The 17,761-nt window shown below is 40.5% G+C and overlaps 1 protein-coding gene across 3 annotated transcripts in view; it reads left to right on the plus strand.

Moving 5' to 3' along the window:
• Window positions 1–17,761, plus strand: part of zgc:172282 (leucine-rich repeat and fibronectin type III domain-containing protein 1-like protein) — a 196,664-nt gene that overhangs the window by 169,658 nt on the left and 9,245 nt on the right. Inside the window, exons 9-11 of one of the 3 annotated variants that reach the window (XM_035946634.2) lie at window positions 1,820–2,475; window positions 8,227–8,328; window positions 10,414–11,511. In XM_035946634.2, the coding sequence (XP_035802527.1) occupies window positions 1,820–2,475; window positions 8,227–8,282 (712 nt within the window). In that variant the 3' untranslated portion in view covers window positions 8,283–8,328; window positions 10,414–11,511. The remainder of the gene's footprint in view (window positions 1–1,819; window positions 2,476–8,226; window positions 8,329–10,413; window positions 11,512–17,761) is intronic. The other 2 variants (XM_035946635.2, XM_023266811.3) reach the window with 2 other exon arrangements.

Below are 17,761 nucleotides of genomic sequence, written 5' to 3' on the forward strand. Positions count from 1 at the left end.
TTTGCCAGATCACAGACTTATGAATTCCAACTCTGTGGGGAAATAAAGCCGGTGAGGTGACTGTTGTGCTACAGGCAGCACTGCATGGAAATATGTAATGATAGTGCATGTGTCATCGCTGCAGCATTCATATTATAGCACACAGCAGAATACAAGGAAGCAAAACAAGTGGTTGCAATCATAAGTCATCCTGGGAAAGGATTTTTTTATTTTTTTTTTTCCCCTGCTACATGGCTCAGCATTGCTGATTTGACTGTTGGTGCAGTGTAGTGAATGGGCAGATTAGAGTTGGACAGAGCAGGTTTGTGTTGGCTGCTTTTTGACTCAGCTCTATTGCAGTTGTTAACCTGATGACAGCAACCAGCAGTGCAGTGTCATTGACAGCACTGTCGTAAGACACTCGGACTAATTTTCAGCTCACTATTTGCCACAATGAAAGGCAACATAATGGCACAGTTACTATTTTATCCTGCCTTGTTATCTTTCACTAATACAGTCTCAAAGCTTGATGTTTTGTCATTTTTGAGGTAATTTGGGTGTTTTATTGGTTTAAACTATGTTCCCCCCCTCCCCTAAAGTTATGCAACTATATTGCAAAAACAAATATATTTAGAAGGAAACAAGAAATTGGTCAGATTACATCTTCTTGAAAAGTAGGAAACACAGACACTGATACATAACAGATAAGTAATATATTGAGTGATAGTATATTTTGTGTTTTTTTCTGCCAAAATATCCTTACTTGCAGTACAGTATCGCCTTGTAGTCAGTACTAGCAGTATTACACATCGTGTATAGCTCTACAAGATTTCTAGCACCTGGATAAGTGGTTAATTAATTACTGTCAGAAGTTGGTTAAAAACAGTGATAATGTCCACTGTGACAGGAGACAGAAAAGTTTTCTTTACAACAAATCAAAAACACTTTTTTTTTCCCCTAACCTTGATCACAGTTCTCCTGCTGCCTAAACTTAACCATACATGGGAGTCTGGATGTGAAGCTCGGTCTTAGTCATCATGCTTTGTACACCCACCATCCACCCCAACCACCTCATGCTGACTCTGACGCAGGTCATTAATGTGGTGCTTCATTCACCCCCCAAAAAAACATGCTGTTTGTGAAAGTAATTCACAAACAACCAGAAATGTTCCGGTGGCACGATCACTGCCACCACTATGTCACTGGAAAAACAATCTACTTGCAGAGAAGGTTTATTTGTAAGAGACAGGGTAGTTAAAGTCTGTATCTGTTTTAGTCCAACACCAGTAGTACAAGGAAGTTTCTGACAAAATGAAATATAAGTAGAACAGTTTCTTTTTCAGTCTAAGGTGCTACATTCTTGTCACAATATGCAGTTGTTCAAATGGTACAAGTTACGTGCATTTATCTCACTAAAGGCAACTCGTGTCACGATTTTTTTTTGTAGGTGCTTGATCCTACATCTTTGCTGGTAATGCTTAATAACAGGGTGTAACATTTTCTTCAAAAAATATTTGGAAATATCATATGAATAAGTACCGTATATAATCTTGGAACTAATTATACAGAAAAAAAAATTATAAATTTGGAAAAGAAAACCTCTGTTTAAACCTATGACCAAACATATACTTGTCTCACATTATTGCATGTCCAGCTGACCTCTAGGACACTGATTAAAAATCCTCTAGATCATATTAGCAATTAAGATTAATTAATTAAAAAGCTGAACTCAGTTTCTGTTTTGACCTGTATTTCTTCTGCCTTGTGTTTAATGATTCATCTTGCATTATTAGGTTTCTTGATACTGACATCTTCTTTTCTTTTGTATTTGCTGTGGCAGGATGATTCCATCCAGCAGCAACGACTTCCTGGTGCGGGACCTCGCCGCTGGACGAAGCTACGACCTTTGCGTCCTGGCCGTGTTTGATGATGTCATCACATCGCTGACTGCAACGCGTCCGTTGGGCTGTCTGTCATTCACTACGGACACAGAGTTCAGCCAGTGTCAAGCACTTCACAGCCACTTCCTGGGTGGCACTATGATCATCATCATCGGAGGGATTATTGTTGCGTCTGTGCTAGTTTTTATTATCATCCTAATGATACGATACAAGGTTTATAGCCACCAGGGGGCGGGACACAGCAAGGGAGCCATCGCGGCGACGACGACGGCGCCAAGGCCGCAGAGCAACGGGCAAGGAGGAGGCAGTCAGGTCCAAGTTGTCCCTCGCTCTGCCTCAAAGATGATTGACAGTCAGGACGACCAGGCGCTAGCACCCTCCAGGGCCATGTCGCCTAGCAACACTCTGAGAGACACAGTGGCATTGGTAGAGGAGGAGGGCAGTGGACGGAGCATAATGACAAGAACTGACTCAATGGCCAATGAGGAGTTGCTCTCACCCACCAAGGCACGCTACTCCTCCAGGGTCGCCATTGAGATGAAAATCAGACCGCCGTCTGTCGCCAAAGAGCCCGCCTCTCCCAAGGAGCTCGCAGGTAGTACAGAAAACAGAAAAGGAGGAGGAAGTAGACATGGAGAGGGCAAGCAGCAGAGCCAGAGGGAAGGATTTCAGAGAAGTTGACAGAGAAAGCGTGAGAGTGAGGAGTGAGACATAAATAAATAAATAACTACAGTCAGACTGAAAGAGATGGAGGATGAGAAATAGACAATGTGCAATTGAGGGTGTGAAATTGAGCGAGATAATAATGGAGAGAGGAACAGTGAGAAACTGAGTGAGTATGAATGAGAGAATGAATGAGAGAGATGTCATCCTGGTGCACTGGAAAGAGAGTAGCGGGGGACAGATGGTGAGACACGTCTTCAACTTTCTGTCTGTTGGGCTGCAGTAGTATCTTCAGCGTTATTTAACTCTCCTCTCTGTGATTGCTTTCACTGTATAAGAAAGGTTATGAAACAAAAAAGTCTTGCATTAACCTCCCTACAGTGCAGTCAAAACCTCCTCCAAGCTCATTTATTTTTGTTTTCTGCTCTTGCCAATTACCAGGCTTCATTTCTGAACAATGGAAAGTGGCACATTCTAACTCAGCGGCTTTAAAGTTTTTAAGAAGTTTAAGAAAATTACTGACTTTACTTTATTTCCCCAAGTGAGCTGTGCACAGCGCTGTGACCTTCTTACTAGAAACTGCGATTTTTTTTATTTTTTTTGGTTCTTTTCTAAAAGCAGAGTGCAGCCAGTGGCATAAGAAATCTGGTGTTAGAGGAGAGAGGGATTTGGTAATGCAGGTGGGATCAGCCATCACACAACAGTTTGCATGATTCAGGATAACGTTCCTTGCGTGTCCGCCATGAGTGTGCTACAAAGTATTAGACATTAAGCACCTCAAGAAAGCCTGTTCGTCATGAGGAATGACACAACCCACATGCTTACAAGTGAAAAAGGAAAATTACCTCAGTACAAAAGGAAGGCTATATAAACTCCTTAAAATTCAATGCCAACTTGGAAGACACCCAAGACCCTCATTTCCCCCTTTATAAAACTTTCAACTGAGGCAAAACAATTGCACAAAAACTATATGTGTTCTTAAAATCACATCTGTGTGACTGCCTTTGCATAGCTAACATTTACTGCAGTGTAAAAAGCCCTGTAAAGTATCCGAAGAGGCCTATAAAGCAGCAAAATTGGCTTAATTGCTTGAACATGCAACTATACAGCGGATATTCCAATTGTGTAAATATATTTTACTAGAAAAATGAACAAATAAAACTACATAAGTTAAGAACAATGCATGCTGATACCACTGTGAAGTGTTCAAGTGGTTGCTCCCATAAGATGAATCTTTACTACAGTGTTTATGTTTGTAAAACTGCATATGCTCAGTTCAGATTCTGCCCCCTAGGGCAGGGTAAATCCAAGCAGCTGGTTTTACCGTTGATTCGGTTAGAGTGTACTTGAAACTCTCCAGGGCTCACAAATCAGAATCCGACAGACACAATTCAGGGTGGCTATAATATACATGATGCACAAGGCAACCACAACTATTATTAATGTATACACTGCAGTATAGGGAAACATGAGACAAGACACGGAGATGAAAAGAGTCGTCGGTGCAACCGATGAAGGCATTTTGCCAGACATACAAGGCAGACCAACCAGTCAGTAAAAAGCCAGGGGCAGTTTAGTTTATTTATACAGCACCTTTTACCAAGGTCTTTGCAATAATGAATGATTTCAGTTTTAAAATACACTGAAACAGAAGGGGCAGTGGCATAGCACTGTCACCTGACAGGAAGAAAGTTCTGGGTTTCTGTGTAGAGTTTGCATGTTCTCTGTGTGTGTGTTCGTTTAAAAGCAAGCACGGTAGGTTAATTGGTGATTCTAAATTGCCAGTAGGTGTTAATGTGAGCATGCATGGTTGTCTCTTTGTATTAGTCTTGTAATGGACTGGTGACATGACCAATGTGTATCCCGCCTCTCACCCAACGTCAAACCGGGATAGGCTCTGGCCCCCCGTGACCCTCTACAGAGGCGGGAAAAAAAAGAAATGAAAGAAATAAAGAAAAATGACACAAGAACAACTTCAATAAAACCCCAACAAAAGAAGGCTGGATGACCTCAGACAGCGGAGTCAAGATGAATGATGAAATCACACTTCTCTGACACCTGGAAATGAGAAAACTCAAGTCTGTGCTGTTACCAAAAAACTAATTTGTGAAGATGTTCCAGTGAGTGTAAACGACAGGCTAAAGTTGAGCACAGCAGCAACCCAATTTACTGCCACAAAATTGGTTAATTTCCAGGTTCAGAACTAATAGTACTCCTTGCGATTTTGGTTTTCATTCACCGTCTCTTGATCTCGTGGCTCTCTTGTCTAGTTGTGGATCAACCTCTTGTGCTGGCATGAAAAACACATTCCTAGTTTCTACACCAGCGGCTCCTGGCTGTGCTGATAGAAAATAGCTGTCAGAAACCGGGTGTACAGTTGGCAAGAATAGAGAGGTAATTTGTGTGATAAAAGTTGAATCATTTATTTAGGAACATCATTTTGCAATCACAGTATCATTCAAGTAGTGCAAAATCCATGATGGCGAAAGCACGACGCTGCACAATTATGATATTATGATAAACGTCTTCCTAACCGTGCGAGATACTGATGGAAAATTGCTATTATGTAACACAGTCTTTTCCAGCAAAGGCTATTAGATAAAGCCTACTTTTTATGTAATCAGGCCCGCTTCCCTTTATCCAAACTTTTGAAGTGACTTCCACTTGCACACAAAGATCACTTGAAATGCTCAATAGTGCTGTAATAATATGAACTCACAAGAGCATGTGAAGTTTACTTTACGCACAGATTTTCCCTGCACTGCGCCTACTCCAGTGTACTTCCGCTTTAACACTAATCCACTCAGGAAATGGGAAGGGGGGGGCTTCATTGGAATTAATAAAGGGAGACACAATTTCACACGAGTGGCTTAAACGGCTGAGTTGAAATATGTTATCAGCGGCTGATATGTCATTCAGTTGGCCTCAGTGAATGGGCTGAAATGAGGTGTCATTGAGCCTCGCGTTGATAGCGGTGGAGGAAACGAGAGATCTGTGCAGAGTGCAGCGGCTTAGCCAGCAACTTCAGGAGGAGGCTTCACCTTCAGGAGCCTGGTCGGGGTTAGATCTATAGCACAATTAAAAGTGCTTGCAGTGTCTAATGACTGTATGAAAGACGATTATTGATTTTGTCAGACTACCAAGTAGTAGGGATAGAGCGATTATTGGCCTGGACGATATTTGGCATCTTTCAGCATGTTATTGTGACTCTGTGGTCTCAGAAATGTTTCTCAAGCACAAACAAAAGCAAAACAAGCTGTTGTCACAAACCAGGAAATCAGCTACTCTCACAGTGGCTAAAGCTATGCTCATGTCTAGTTAAAACACAGCTATAGATTACAGTGAAACAGAGGCCGGAAAACAATATTTAATAATAATGCTTTAAGATATGGACCTTAGTGGACAATAAAAGTGACAGAAATATGAAGTGAAAAGATTACAGATGTAACTGCAGGAGACAAACTGATCAATCTCAGTCGATCCCTCATAAACAGAGGAGAGCATCCTAATATAATCACTCCTATTTCTATTTTACAAATTCAGTTATAGCCACCCTTATTAATGAAGAAGCCTAGTTATTTTTCTGCTATTGCATGCTGTTAAAACATTAAATCCAATCTATATCAGGTCCAAACATTGGTGATCTGCCTTTCTTGAACACCAATAATCGGTATCAGACCTGAAAAACCTTTATCAGTCAAACCATACTGAGTAGCCTACCCTGGATAGTCATTGATTTAAGTTGTTTTCTTAATTTCTGGAGCTATATGGGGGGATGTGTACACAGATAGTAAAATGTGCTGACAGGTTTATGGCCAAATTGCAGTTACAAAGGAGAGGATTTACAGAGCTGCTCATTAGAGCTGTGACAGACTAGAATTTTACAAACTGTGATAAGGAACGTGCTTGAATTGTATTCTGCCACCACCATAGGCACCAACTCAAACATTTCCCCTATAGGCCTAATTAACCGTTTGAATGCCACCACAACCTCAGCTGACTTCAGCGCATCAGTCAAAGGAGCTACCAAAGAGCATCCCAGAAGAACAAGAAGACCATGCCAGACAAACAAACCAATTATTATAGATATTATTTTGACACTTTACCCAGGAAGAAAAAGCTACCACTGGCCCTTTGTGTTCTTTGTTTCCTTGCTTTGATTCCAGGATCGTTGGCACTTTGAGGGCAACCTATAAAGAGGGATAATACGCATGTGTTTGAAGAAAGGCTGCTGGGGTTTCTCAGGGTGTAACGGTGTCTGTGATGTGTTTCACTGGTTGCTGCATTGCAGAGAAAGGCAACATTGATCTGATCAGAGAGAGAGCCGCAGTGAGTCAGAGAGCCTGAGGAACAGACCTCCTGACAGTCACACAGAGAGACCCCATTAAAGGCCCACGGTTGTCAAAAATGTGACCCAACATGAAAAAAAAGGCACATTGTGGGTGATAGTTTTCTTTTTTGGTTTACTTCTCATATGCTGACTTGTTCACATTCACATAGAAGAATTGAATTTGATTTTGGGGAGGTTTTTGTGTGTTTGTTATTTTTCGAGAGCATCTTAAATTTTGTTAGTGACAAGATGAAACTCAAAGGTTACCAGAGAAGATAGAAAAAAATATAAATCTGTGTTTATACAATTGCATACATGGGGAAGGATTAGCAGTGTACTATTTTCTATATTAACTAACCTTGGAGCGTGAGCTCTACCTCACAATACAAGGACGCTGCATGTAGATTCAGCATAAGAACCAGCTCTTTAACTTGAATACCAAGTGGGGAATTTTCTATGTGGATTAGCGGTAATTATATGCTTGACACAAACATATTATGATTATGTCAAGCAAAGTGCTATTAGTTCAAGAACAGCCAAGCAAACATTGAATTTGTGAATGAGTGTGTAATGCAATAATCACGTTCTAGGGACAGAAATCTCTACACAGTCGCATTGTGAGAACAAAAGAACATGTCCCCATGAGGTAAACTATTTATTTTAAGGGGTTAAGACTTACATTTAGGTTAATTTTAGGGCAAGCCTCCAGGTAACAAATGGAAGTCAATACAATGTCCTCGCAAGAGAGGAAAATGTTTGTGAAAACAGAGAGTGTGTGTCGGTGTAAGCTCAGGGTCAGCTATCAAATCCCTGCAGGTCTGTGCATGCATTTGTGTGTTGTTACGCACAAGGGTTAACTGCCTTGAGCCAGTACAAATGTTCCCACACGGTTAAGCAGGATCGGAAAACAGTCAAGTACAATGCAAGGATGTGTGTGTGCGTGCGAAGTGCAAGTGTGTGTGTTCTCCCTATGGCCCATCCATGACCCTGTAGCCTGTCTGTCCTCTGTGTATTCTAATCTATCATCACTCCTTTCAGTGTCATCCCGTATGCCCGGCCTCATTCTTCACCGCCGTCTGTCTTTCTGAATCCATCTCTCTGAATCGCCGCCTCTTCTCCCCTCCTGCTGAGTTTCTCGAGCTCTTTTCCACTCTCTCTTAGCTTTCCCTTTCTTACCTCTTTGCCCGGACATTTTAGCTTCCCTTCTCTCTCCCTTTGTGTCGTTTAGCAGCGTCTATGTCAGTGGGTTTTTTTTCCTTTGTTTCTTATTATTTCTCTCCATGTCTCTTTATCACTCATTCTGGCTTTGTTTCCTTCTCCATTTCTCTCTTTCTGACTCTTGGACGCCTCCAGCAGCAGCAGACGACAGGCGGCCTCGTAGTGTCGAATGGAGAGACTTTAAGATCTGAAGGTCTCTTGGCCTCACAGAGTGATCGGGCCCATACTACACAAAGAGTAATGACCGGCACTTAAAACTTCAGCACTCCCTGGATTTTTTTCTCCCATAGTCTTCCTTCCCTCCTCCTTTTTGTCCCGTGTCAATGCTCCGAACTTCCCAACTGTAGCCTCACTCCTGTACAGCATGCTGCTATGTGCCTTCTTCTTATCTGTCTTTTTTACTGGATAAATTCACACAAGTAACAAATTGCACATTTTGTGTATTTTCGCAAGTGATTTTGAAATGCGCATCCTTGACATTCCTGCCTGCACCCTAACAAAATGAAGCAAATTGGAATTTCATCTGTGGTGCTTACAGTAAAGAAAACTGCTTGATTGACAATGATTTTCATAATCAACTGATCTTTAGAGCATTTTTTAAGTTAAAATGCCAAATATTATTACTTTTCTTCATCTTAAGTGGTAGTAAATTCAGCATGATTTATACTTTCAACTTTTGGTCAGATGAAACAGGTTATTTCATGATGTGGTCCGGAGCCTCAGGAAACTTTTATCAACATTTTCAGAGACTCTTTTCATTTTAGAAATATTACATCTGCTTCTGAGAGACGATAAGCTGACAATGTCCTTCATTTTTCATTGAAAGGATACTGAAAAAGTAGTTTGTGTGAAAACTGCTGGATGGTTCTCAAGATTAAAAAAGAGGAAAAGCAGAACTGGTTCTTAAAAATATGACAAAAAGTTGATTTTCTCACTTTCCTTCCTCCCTAACTTCCCTTCATCTCCTTTCTGATGGCATATCCCTTTTCTCTGAAGCTATTTGCAAACGCTGTTTTTATCACGTATTAACTCGTTTTCAATTTGTAACACCGTTATCTGTCAAGTTATGTGTTATTTCTCATGTCCTCCTCGTCTTCCACTGCTCACACCGTGTTATCATCATCGCATACAAGCCTCTCCTCTGTTCTCTCGCAACCTCCGTCATCCATCTGCATGCTGGAAAGAGCGATGCAGGAGGGGAGAGGAGGATGATGGAGGACAAGACAGCGGAGATAGGAACGGCTTGTGATGGATGAATACAGACTTTGGCATTAAGGAGACCGGGCCTCATTCTTAAACTGACACAATAAGCACTGACTGTACATAAATGCAGTTAAGACATATTCCAACTGACAAACATAGTTAAGAAATGCCCGCCTGACAAACATACACATTTACAAATAACAAATAGCGGCTGCATCGATATGCTGCCTCAACAAGCACAGCTGCATTACTCTCCCAGATATCACACATCTACGCTTTCCTTTGCCAGCAAACCTTTGCTTGTAAAGGCATTTATTGTGTGTCTCGGCTATACAGCAGTTACACTCACACAGCTCTCACAAAAAGTAACAAAGTGATTCAAAGACAGAAAAATTTGATGGACGTTTGAAAACCTTTTTGCAATATACAATGAAAAACTAAACAACTTTTAACGTTCAGGGGCATATGGACATAAAGGCAGACATGTCAATGCATCCTTCCAACCTAAATACAAAGGCAGGAAAACATGCTAAATTGTGAGTTTTGTCCTTTTCAAACATCTGGCTCCGTCAGGGAAAAAAACATGACATTTGAACCTTCACTTCCTACATTCCTCCCAGTTTCACAATGTTTCATTTTGTTCTGTTTTCCTCCAGGAGGTAATGCAGCCACAAAAAACACAACAGCCTTCTCTGTGAATATTAGCTTTTCTAAAAGCTTTAAGTGAAGGAAGACCTTATAAAAACAAATTAAGCAGTCTCCTCTGAGAGTTTTATAAAACGGGCTCATAGCTAGGATCACATCTAGTTAAACCTGAGTCGATAAACAAAAGGCGTTAAAGCCTCTTAAAGCCTTATTAGGCTTTCCCAGCACATGTTTAAAGCACGGATATCATTAATACTTCTCTAACTAGCGTATTCCAGATTTAACAGGTCTTTGGATTTGAGTTGTCTTTGGTTTTATTTTTAATTGTTTGCCCTGAACCTTGCATTCCCATCCTCCTGACCTGATGTTCTACTCCAGATCCTCTTTAGTCAGACTTCCTTTTTTTTATTTCAAGCTTCATACTGTATTTATAAACATTCTAATTTCAAATCTTGTTGTTCTCCTCATTTCTAGAACCCTGATGTTGTTCTCAGAGGAAGATGTGGGGAAATAAAAGTCACCAATGGGGAGAAGCTGGTGAAAACTCTGAAGAAGAAAAAAAAAAGGCCCTATAGCTCATCTCCCTGTATCTCCTGTTTACTGTACACATTACTTTGTTTCCATGAATATCATGGGGTTATAGACCTGTACTGTCTGGTTTACTTTCAAGTGCTTATCCTGGTTCTCATGTCTGGATTTGGACGGACACGTCGAGAACTGGTGTCTGATTGGCTGCTAATTGACCAGTTGTTGCAGGATCCAGCTGTCGGTGTGATCACCTTAGTCACTGATAAGGAACGGCCACTTAAAACGTCTGTATTAGTGTGAAAGTGGAGACACTGGGAGTAGATATTTTATTTTAAAAGCAACATAAAGGAGCAGAAAGAAAATGTGAATCAACTTCTCACCATCTGGAGCAGCTTCAACATGCATGGACAGATACAGAAAGAGAAAATGAACAGCAAGCAAAGTTGGATGCTTAGATAATTATGCTAAGGCTGGATGTACAATGTGACAGACTGCACAAAAAGAAGAAGGAATATCATAGAGAAAAGTGCCCTGATGGGTCTGGTTTTGGATATGGACATATGTTAAACAATAATGGTTGACTGTTTCTGAAAATAACCATAAGGGACTCAGGATGGCTGCCTCCAAGTGGCTCCACTCTATTTATCAATGTGGAATAAAGCAATTCTGTCAAATTGAACTGAGCTGAGCTGACGCTGGCTGGGCTCAACTGGAGCTGGATCTTAACCGTGACTGGACCCTGTTATGTCTTAATCAAAATTTTATCTTTTTGGAAAGCACATAAAGCATATAAGAAAAAAAGAACTGAGCGAGTTTGACCTGGACAGAACTGGACAAAACCTGGAGCCAGTGGAGCCTGACCTGGAGTTGTACAGCAACATGATGCAGACTAAACTGTACTCGACTACTCAGGCCTGCCATCAGTCTAGTGTATGCATTCTACTGCTCTGTCCTATATCTACTGCTTTCCCTTGGATGAGATTGGTGAGGACCTTGGGGACCCTAACCAGCCTCTCTCGCTGCTCTCCAGGGCAACTTAAACAGGTGAGTAATCTGCTGATTAGCCCATTAACCTCTTCTAAACAAGAAGCCAAATGAGAAGTTCTTACACCCAAACACCCGGGTTCATTAATTAGTGTGACATATGGTAACCCGCCGGCACTCACCTTGGCCATCCACCAATATCAGGTCCTGCCCCATAGTTTAAGAGACACTTAGATTGTGCAACATCTCCTCCTGCCGCAAGAATTCGGAAGCCTAATGAGGGCGTTTTAACGAGTGCCTATCTAATTGCTGTCAGCAACACAATTAGAGAGCCACCCCGATTAAACGATCTGCTTCGTTACTACTCTCCAATGACAATATCACAACAGGCGACAGAAAGTGCCCCCCCCTCCTGTTTGTTTTTTGCTCTTTGAGTGTCTGAGTCACTCCTTATCTCATACACCACTCTCCTTCTCTGTCCATCAGATGTGTCATTTTTTTCACGCCTGCCTGAGGCAGTGATTGAATACTGGCGGAGAATATAATGCGATGGGAGAGGATGTGGTTATGAGTGAACAGCACAGCCGCGGGGACGGACTTTGCCGATACAAGAGGGAGGTCAGCCATATCTATTTAGTCAGCTAGGACAGAGGCTGGTGATGGCTGGTGCTGCAGAACTGAACTCATCTTGTCTCCAGGCTGCAGAGATAGTCACTCTCAAATTGAAATTAGAAATTAAAAAAAAAAAAAAAAAGAAATTTATTAGAGGTAATCAAGAGCAAAATCTATTTTTTTTTCTTGTTGTAGAAATCTTGCTCTCCTCTAGATGGAGAATTTTTGATATTTACCAGACATGAAATTACTGTAAATTGCATTACTATTTGGAAGAGAGTCTAAACGAAAAATCAGCACAGCAATCTTTGAATGGTCACGCATCTCAATTCTTCCCATCTAATTAAACTGTTTACCTCCCCAAATAATTTGCACTTTTAAATTTCCCATTGCCATGCTGTGTCAGTGGAAACCATACTGTTTCAATAGATTTGATTAAAGTGACAAGCTCTGTGTTCTCTACTGGGGATAAATGGAAACACTGGTTTACTAGCTTGCTTGTTGGGGATTCATACTTTTACAAAGTGCATTTTAGCCATTCACAATCAAAGGCCATGGTATAATTGTCATGAAATGCAATAATCTTGAATTATTCCCATCATTGATGACCACTTTCACTTGTCTGTCAAAAGAGCTCGGTGTAAAGTACAATCTAATAAAATGTTTTTCTTGTGGTGTCAAATAACTACTCAGTCTAGTTACCTGATTTGACTTTTACCTTGACAATATTTCAAAGACAATACATTGACTTTATCAAGAAATAACTGATTCAGTCCACGTCAAAGGGAGTTATCTCCCACAATAAACACTGGCCCTGCATTGCCTCCTTTGTAGTCAAGGTTTTCCTTCCGTTACTCATCTACGTCAGTAACGCATTTGCATAATCCCGGCCTAGCGGCTAGTTTGGCATATCCTCAAATGAAGAATGAGCAGCTGCCTCGCTGTCCGCTATTACTTCTTTTATTGAGCTGCTTCTGCCCATAAGTAGAGCAGGCCAAATGTTCTGTTGTTGGCTGGAGGAGGAAACACAGGAGTCTCAGTTCAATCCCAGCATCTGAGGAGCTGAAGTCCCAATGGATTGCTGTTCTTTTGATGATAATGTCCCTACAACAACAGGAGAATCCTTAGCGTTAGCACATTGCACTGCTATTATGACTAATGTTACCGTTAGCTTTCACTGCATTCAAGCTATGTTGAAACTGTATTGCTGAGAGATGCCAGTGCATTAAAACACTGGACATTGTGTAACAGTGACTTACAAAGCAGCCTCTGCTTGTTCTGGGTCAGATTGGGGTTCGAACTTGTATGGCTGAACTCTGGGGTTTGTTAGCTGCCAACAAGTCTCTACTTGTGGTATCTGAGCTTATGATACGTAACCAGTGTTTCCTTACTTTTGTCAGGCCAGTTAAGTATTCAGAGCAGATGGGGCTTTACAAGAAGGGTTCTCAAAAAAAAAAAAAAAAAAAAATCAGGAGTTAAAACAGAGCATTTCAGAAAAAAAGGGGGTGAAAAGAGGTGGTACAGCAATGTACACTTGACTATTAAGTCATGTAAACTTATTCTCGTAGACACAGAAACTAAAATTAAGAACCTGTAAATGAGGGTAATATGGGCTCTTTAATTTACATTTTAATAACAAAGTGACACAAGGCTCTTTTTTGGTCTTTCAGTAACAGCAATAATAATGAATCACTGGGTGTATTTGGTCTAGCACACAAACACAAGAACTAAAGTGGCTATTAAGGGCACATCTATCACAGTTATCATTTTTTTAATGCACCTCTGACTTCGTCACTGTATGTGTTTGTGCCTCCTCAGGACAGCCTGACCAGTATGAGTACGATTGCAGATGTCAGACAGAACCAACATTTTCTCTGTCCATTGTTGGTGATTGTTTAAGCCATCTTGTCCATTTCTTACATGCGCGCACACACACACACACACATTTGCCAGAGAGAGGCAAGATAGGACAAACACAAAAACTAAAAGCATCGTATAAATATAGATGGCATATGAAAAAAAATAGCTCTGTAAAGTGCCCTCAGTCATGTTCAGTTAAAGGTGCTCCTGGTCTATCTTCTGTTTTAACCTTGTCTGTGATGAAATAAATAGATTTTATCCTGCAGACATTTCCAGCATCCATAACTCATCATCACAAATAATGATATATTTTGTTACACTCGAGTGATGAGGTGGCAGTAGGGGAACAGACAGAAAGGACATTTGATTATAGTGATTTCCTTTATCATGATCAATATGGTTGTCTTGCCAAGGAAAATGTAGTCATTTCTTTTCAAATTTTTAGAAGTTGTAACTGTTGTACCCTAATGTCAAACTCTGCTAAAACAATGCAAAAATAATAGTTGTTTGCATATTGTCACAATGGTGGATTTTGTCCTGACCTTTCCAGACGGCACACTATCAGCTCCAAATTGCCTTGATTATCTTTTCTGTTGTTGCATAACGTAACATGACAGATAACAACAGATGTACACGAATATTTGGGATGCCGCACGACAAAAAAATAGCATGTCAAATTGATTTATGGCTTTATTTTTCTCATGTGACAGATGCGGATACAATCTTCCACAGTTCAGTGATGTTGACTTATCAGAGCACGCCACCATAACACAGAGTTTTACTCTGTCTCAAACATATGTGGCGACATGGGAAAGTAACTTCAATTTAGAGCAAGCTCTCCCCACAGGAGAAAATGTCTATCAGTTGCACTCATAAATTCATGCTTTATTCCCTGTTTCCGTCTGTAAGTTGGGAAAAGGAATGAAGTGCATCCAGCAAGTTTGATGCAGTTACCTCTTCACTGACACTGTTCATTATGCTTTCCTCTGACTGAACATTGGACTCCATACTATCGGCAGTGAACTGTAATGGTCAGAAAGCCTGTTAACAGCTTATTATCTTGACAAAATTATGTTCATTTTCTCTGATTACTAGTATGGGGAGTATGGTGTGAAGATGGTATGTGTTCACCACTTAAAGTTTCATTAAGTATGATTTATTTATTCTTTTTGGATTTTTTTTTGTAATTTCTCAGCTCTAGTAGGGAAACACTTGAAGGACACAAAAAAAATCCTGGGAAATATGTACCATCTTGCTTAATTTCAAGGCTATAACTAACTGCCATGTAGCTCAGCTTAGCACAACACTGGAAACAGGGGGAAACAGCTAACCTTGCATTGTTCAAATGTGACACAATCTTCCTGCCAGATCAGTAATTAAAGCATTACATCTCATTAGTTTAATCCATAATCAAGCACAAAACCAAAAACTGACAATCTGGGGCTCTATGACGCGTACATTTCTTGGCAGGTGGAAGGAAGTCATTGCCAAGATAACCATGTGCTTGTTTTCTGTATTTATGCAATGCTGCACGAACCAGCTGTAGCATATTATATTTAACTGGCAAACATGAGATTGGTACATTTCTTCTCAATATAGAGGAATGAAATTCAGACATTCTCAAAAGGCCAAACTGCTTCTGTCACATTGTTTCTCACTGTGGGCTCCTTTTTTTTTTTTACAGAAACCTAAAGTAATAAACATCTACAGAAACAACCAAAGCCACAGCTAAAAGATAAGAGAAGTCAAACATGTTTTTTGTGCAGTATAATGCAGTTACTGTGCCACAAATCATAAAAAAAGAAAAAGTTCTACTTAAATTTCTTTGCTTATTTAATTTTAAAGAAACACCGGATTCAACATGAACATTTTTTCGAAATAGCCACAGATGTCACCAACACTGCGGGAAACAAAAGTTGACTATGAATATCACACATATTTTACTAGTTAATTTGTTTCCATCCTTGTCTTCTATTGGCTCTGTGTAAACACAGCCTGCAGTTCAGTCGAGTTCAGCTGGAAAATCCCTTAATTTTTGTCAAGTGATTTTTGTTCATGATTTAACTGACAAATGTAGAATAAGCTAACAATTTTCAACTTAGATTTGGATAATTTGTACGAAATTTTCACTAAACTGATTACTTCACAGGTTAACAGGAGGTTGAAAATTAAAAAATGATTTCTCTTGTTTTCACGGGTTCTTGGTATGATAGATGGTGTAATTTTGGTGATTAAAAAAAGTATCATGTCTTTTAAACGTGCAAACACTGGCTTTAAGCTTCAGAGGGTAAAGAGGCCATAATGTGCTTTTTTTCCCCTTTCTGTTTAGTGTGCTATATTGCTTTTCACTACATATAAAATGTCTGTAAACTGACAAAGCCCAAAGTCCAGTCAAGAGTGAGTTACTCTCTCACATAGAAAACAATACTCCTTACTTACTAGAAACACCTCATTTGAAGTTCAGGCTTTTATTTTGCCATTTGTGTGCTAATCTACTTAAAGAAATTCAAATATTGAACATTAAACCATGTAAATGCATTCTAGTAGACCTCAAAACTAAAATTTTACACATGTAAATGAGCATATAAGCTCTTTAAATGTTGACTTAATGTCAACATTGTTAAAGAAAAACTCCATTCGGCTGTCCTTATGCCTCCCATATCTACGAGGAGCTGATGATGTGAACCAGGCACGTGTTTCATGCGACATGCTCGGTGTCTGTAGCAAGGTTCTGTTTCAGCTAATGTGACAGCATCCATATGTGTCCACTGTGAAGCAGCAAGTCCCTTCCAGCAACCATTGAGTGTATTTCATCTAAAGAGGCTAAAATGCATTGGCGAGAAATGCACAGACAGTGATTGCGATGTTAATGTAGAGAAGACGCCAAGTGAGATCCAACTATCTGAGCTGATGGGCCATACAGTGACTTCAATTTGAGCAGGATGTCACACCTGGTTGCTGATGTGGCAGTAATGTAGCTAGATGTGACCATGCATACATTACTGCCCTCTTTCAAAGGCACTTACACGTCAAAAAGGCTAGAGTTCGCCGACACATTGCCGCTTAATGCTTCACTCATTTCATACAACTTTCCAGCTGTGTGAATAAGAGAGACTGAGAAGCAGAAAAAGGGCAGAACACATGCAGAGTCTATATGTAAAAAGCATGTCTGTCTACTGTGGAGCAGGGAGTGTGTATTTGTGCAGCCCTGTGCTGTTTGACCTGCGGTGATGTAAGAGGAGAGTCCTACAAGAGCATGACAACGTCAACAATGCCTGCGATAAGGACGAGCAGAGAATGGAAAGATAAGAGGGAGGACAGGAAGGATGAGAAGAAACAGAGGGAAGGACAGATGGAACAGGGGCAGGTTCAGATGCACTGGAGGGGGGATAATGCAAGAATAAGTGAAAGAAGTGTTAAAAACAGATTATATAAGGGAGGGAGCAGGACGAGAAGTAAGGCTCAGCGAGATGATTCAAAATTTGCATACACGTGCTTGTTCAGTACAGGCTGACATGATCTTCTAGTATATAGGGATGCTCCAGTGACGATTTTATCATACTTATACGGCTTCTTGGAGTGAACCGTTAGAGAGGAGAGGGAAATAGGCAAGAGAGGCTGTACACGATAAGCAGCTTAATAAAAAGACGAGGTAGAGGAGGAGGGGGGGGGGGGGGATTAAAAAAAAAGGAGGCGGAGGAGAATGAGGAGAAGATGTGAAGACGACGGGAAAGAGTAGAGGAGGAGAAGTAAAAGAAAAGGAATAGAGGAGAAAACAGAAGGAGAACAGTGAGTGGGATGTGTGGAGGATTACTCAGTGTATATTGAGCTGTATTGT

This window comes from Amphiprion ocellaris, chromosome 7, assembly GCF_022539595.1.
Source record: "Amphiprion ocellaris isolate individual 3 ecotype Okinawa chromosome 7, ASM2253959v1, whole genome shotgun sequence".
In the NCBI taxonomy this organism is placed as follows: Eukaryota; Metazoa; Chordata; class Actinopteri; family Pomacentridae; genus Amphiprion; species Amphiprion ocellaris.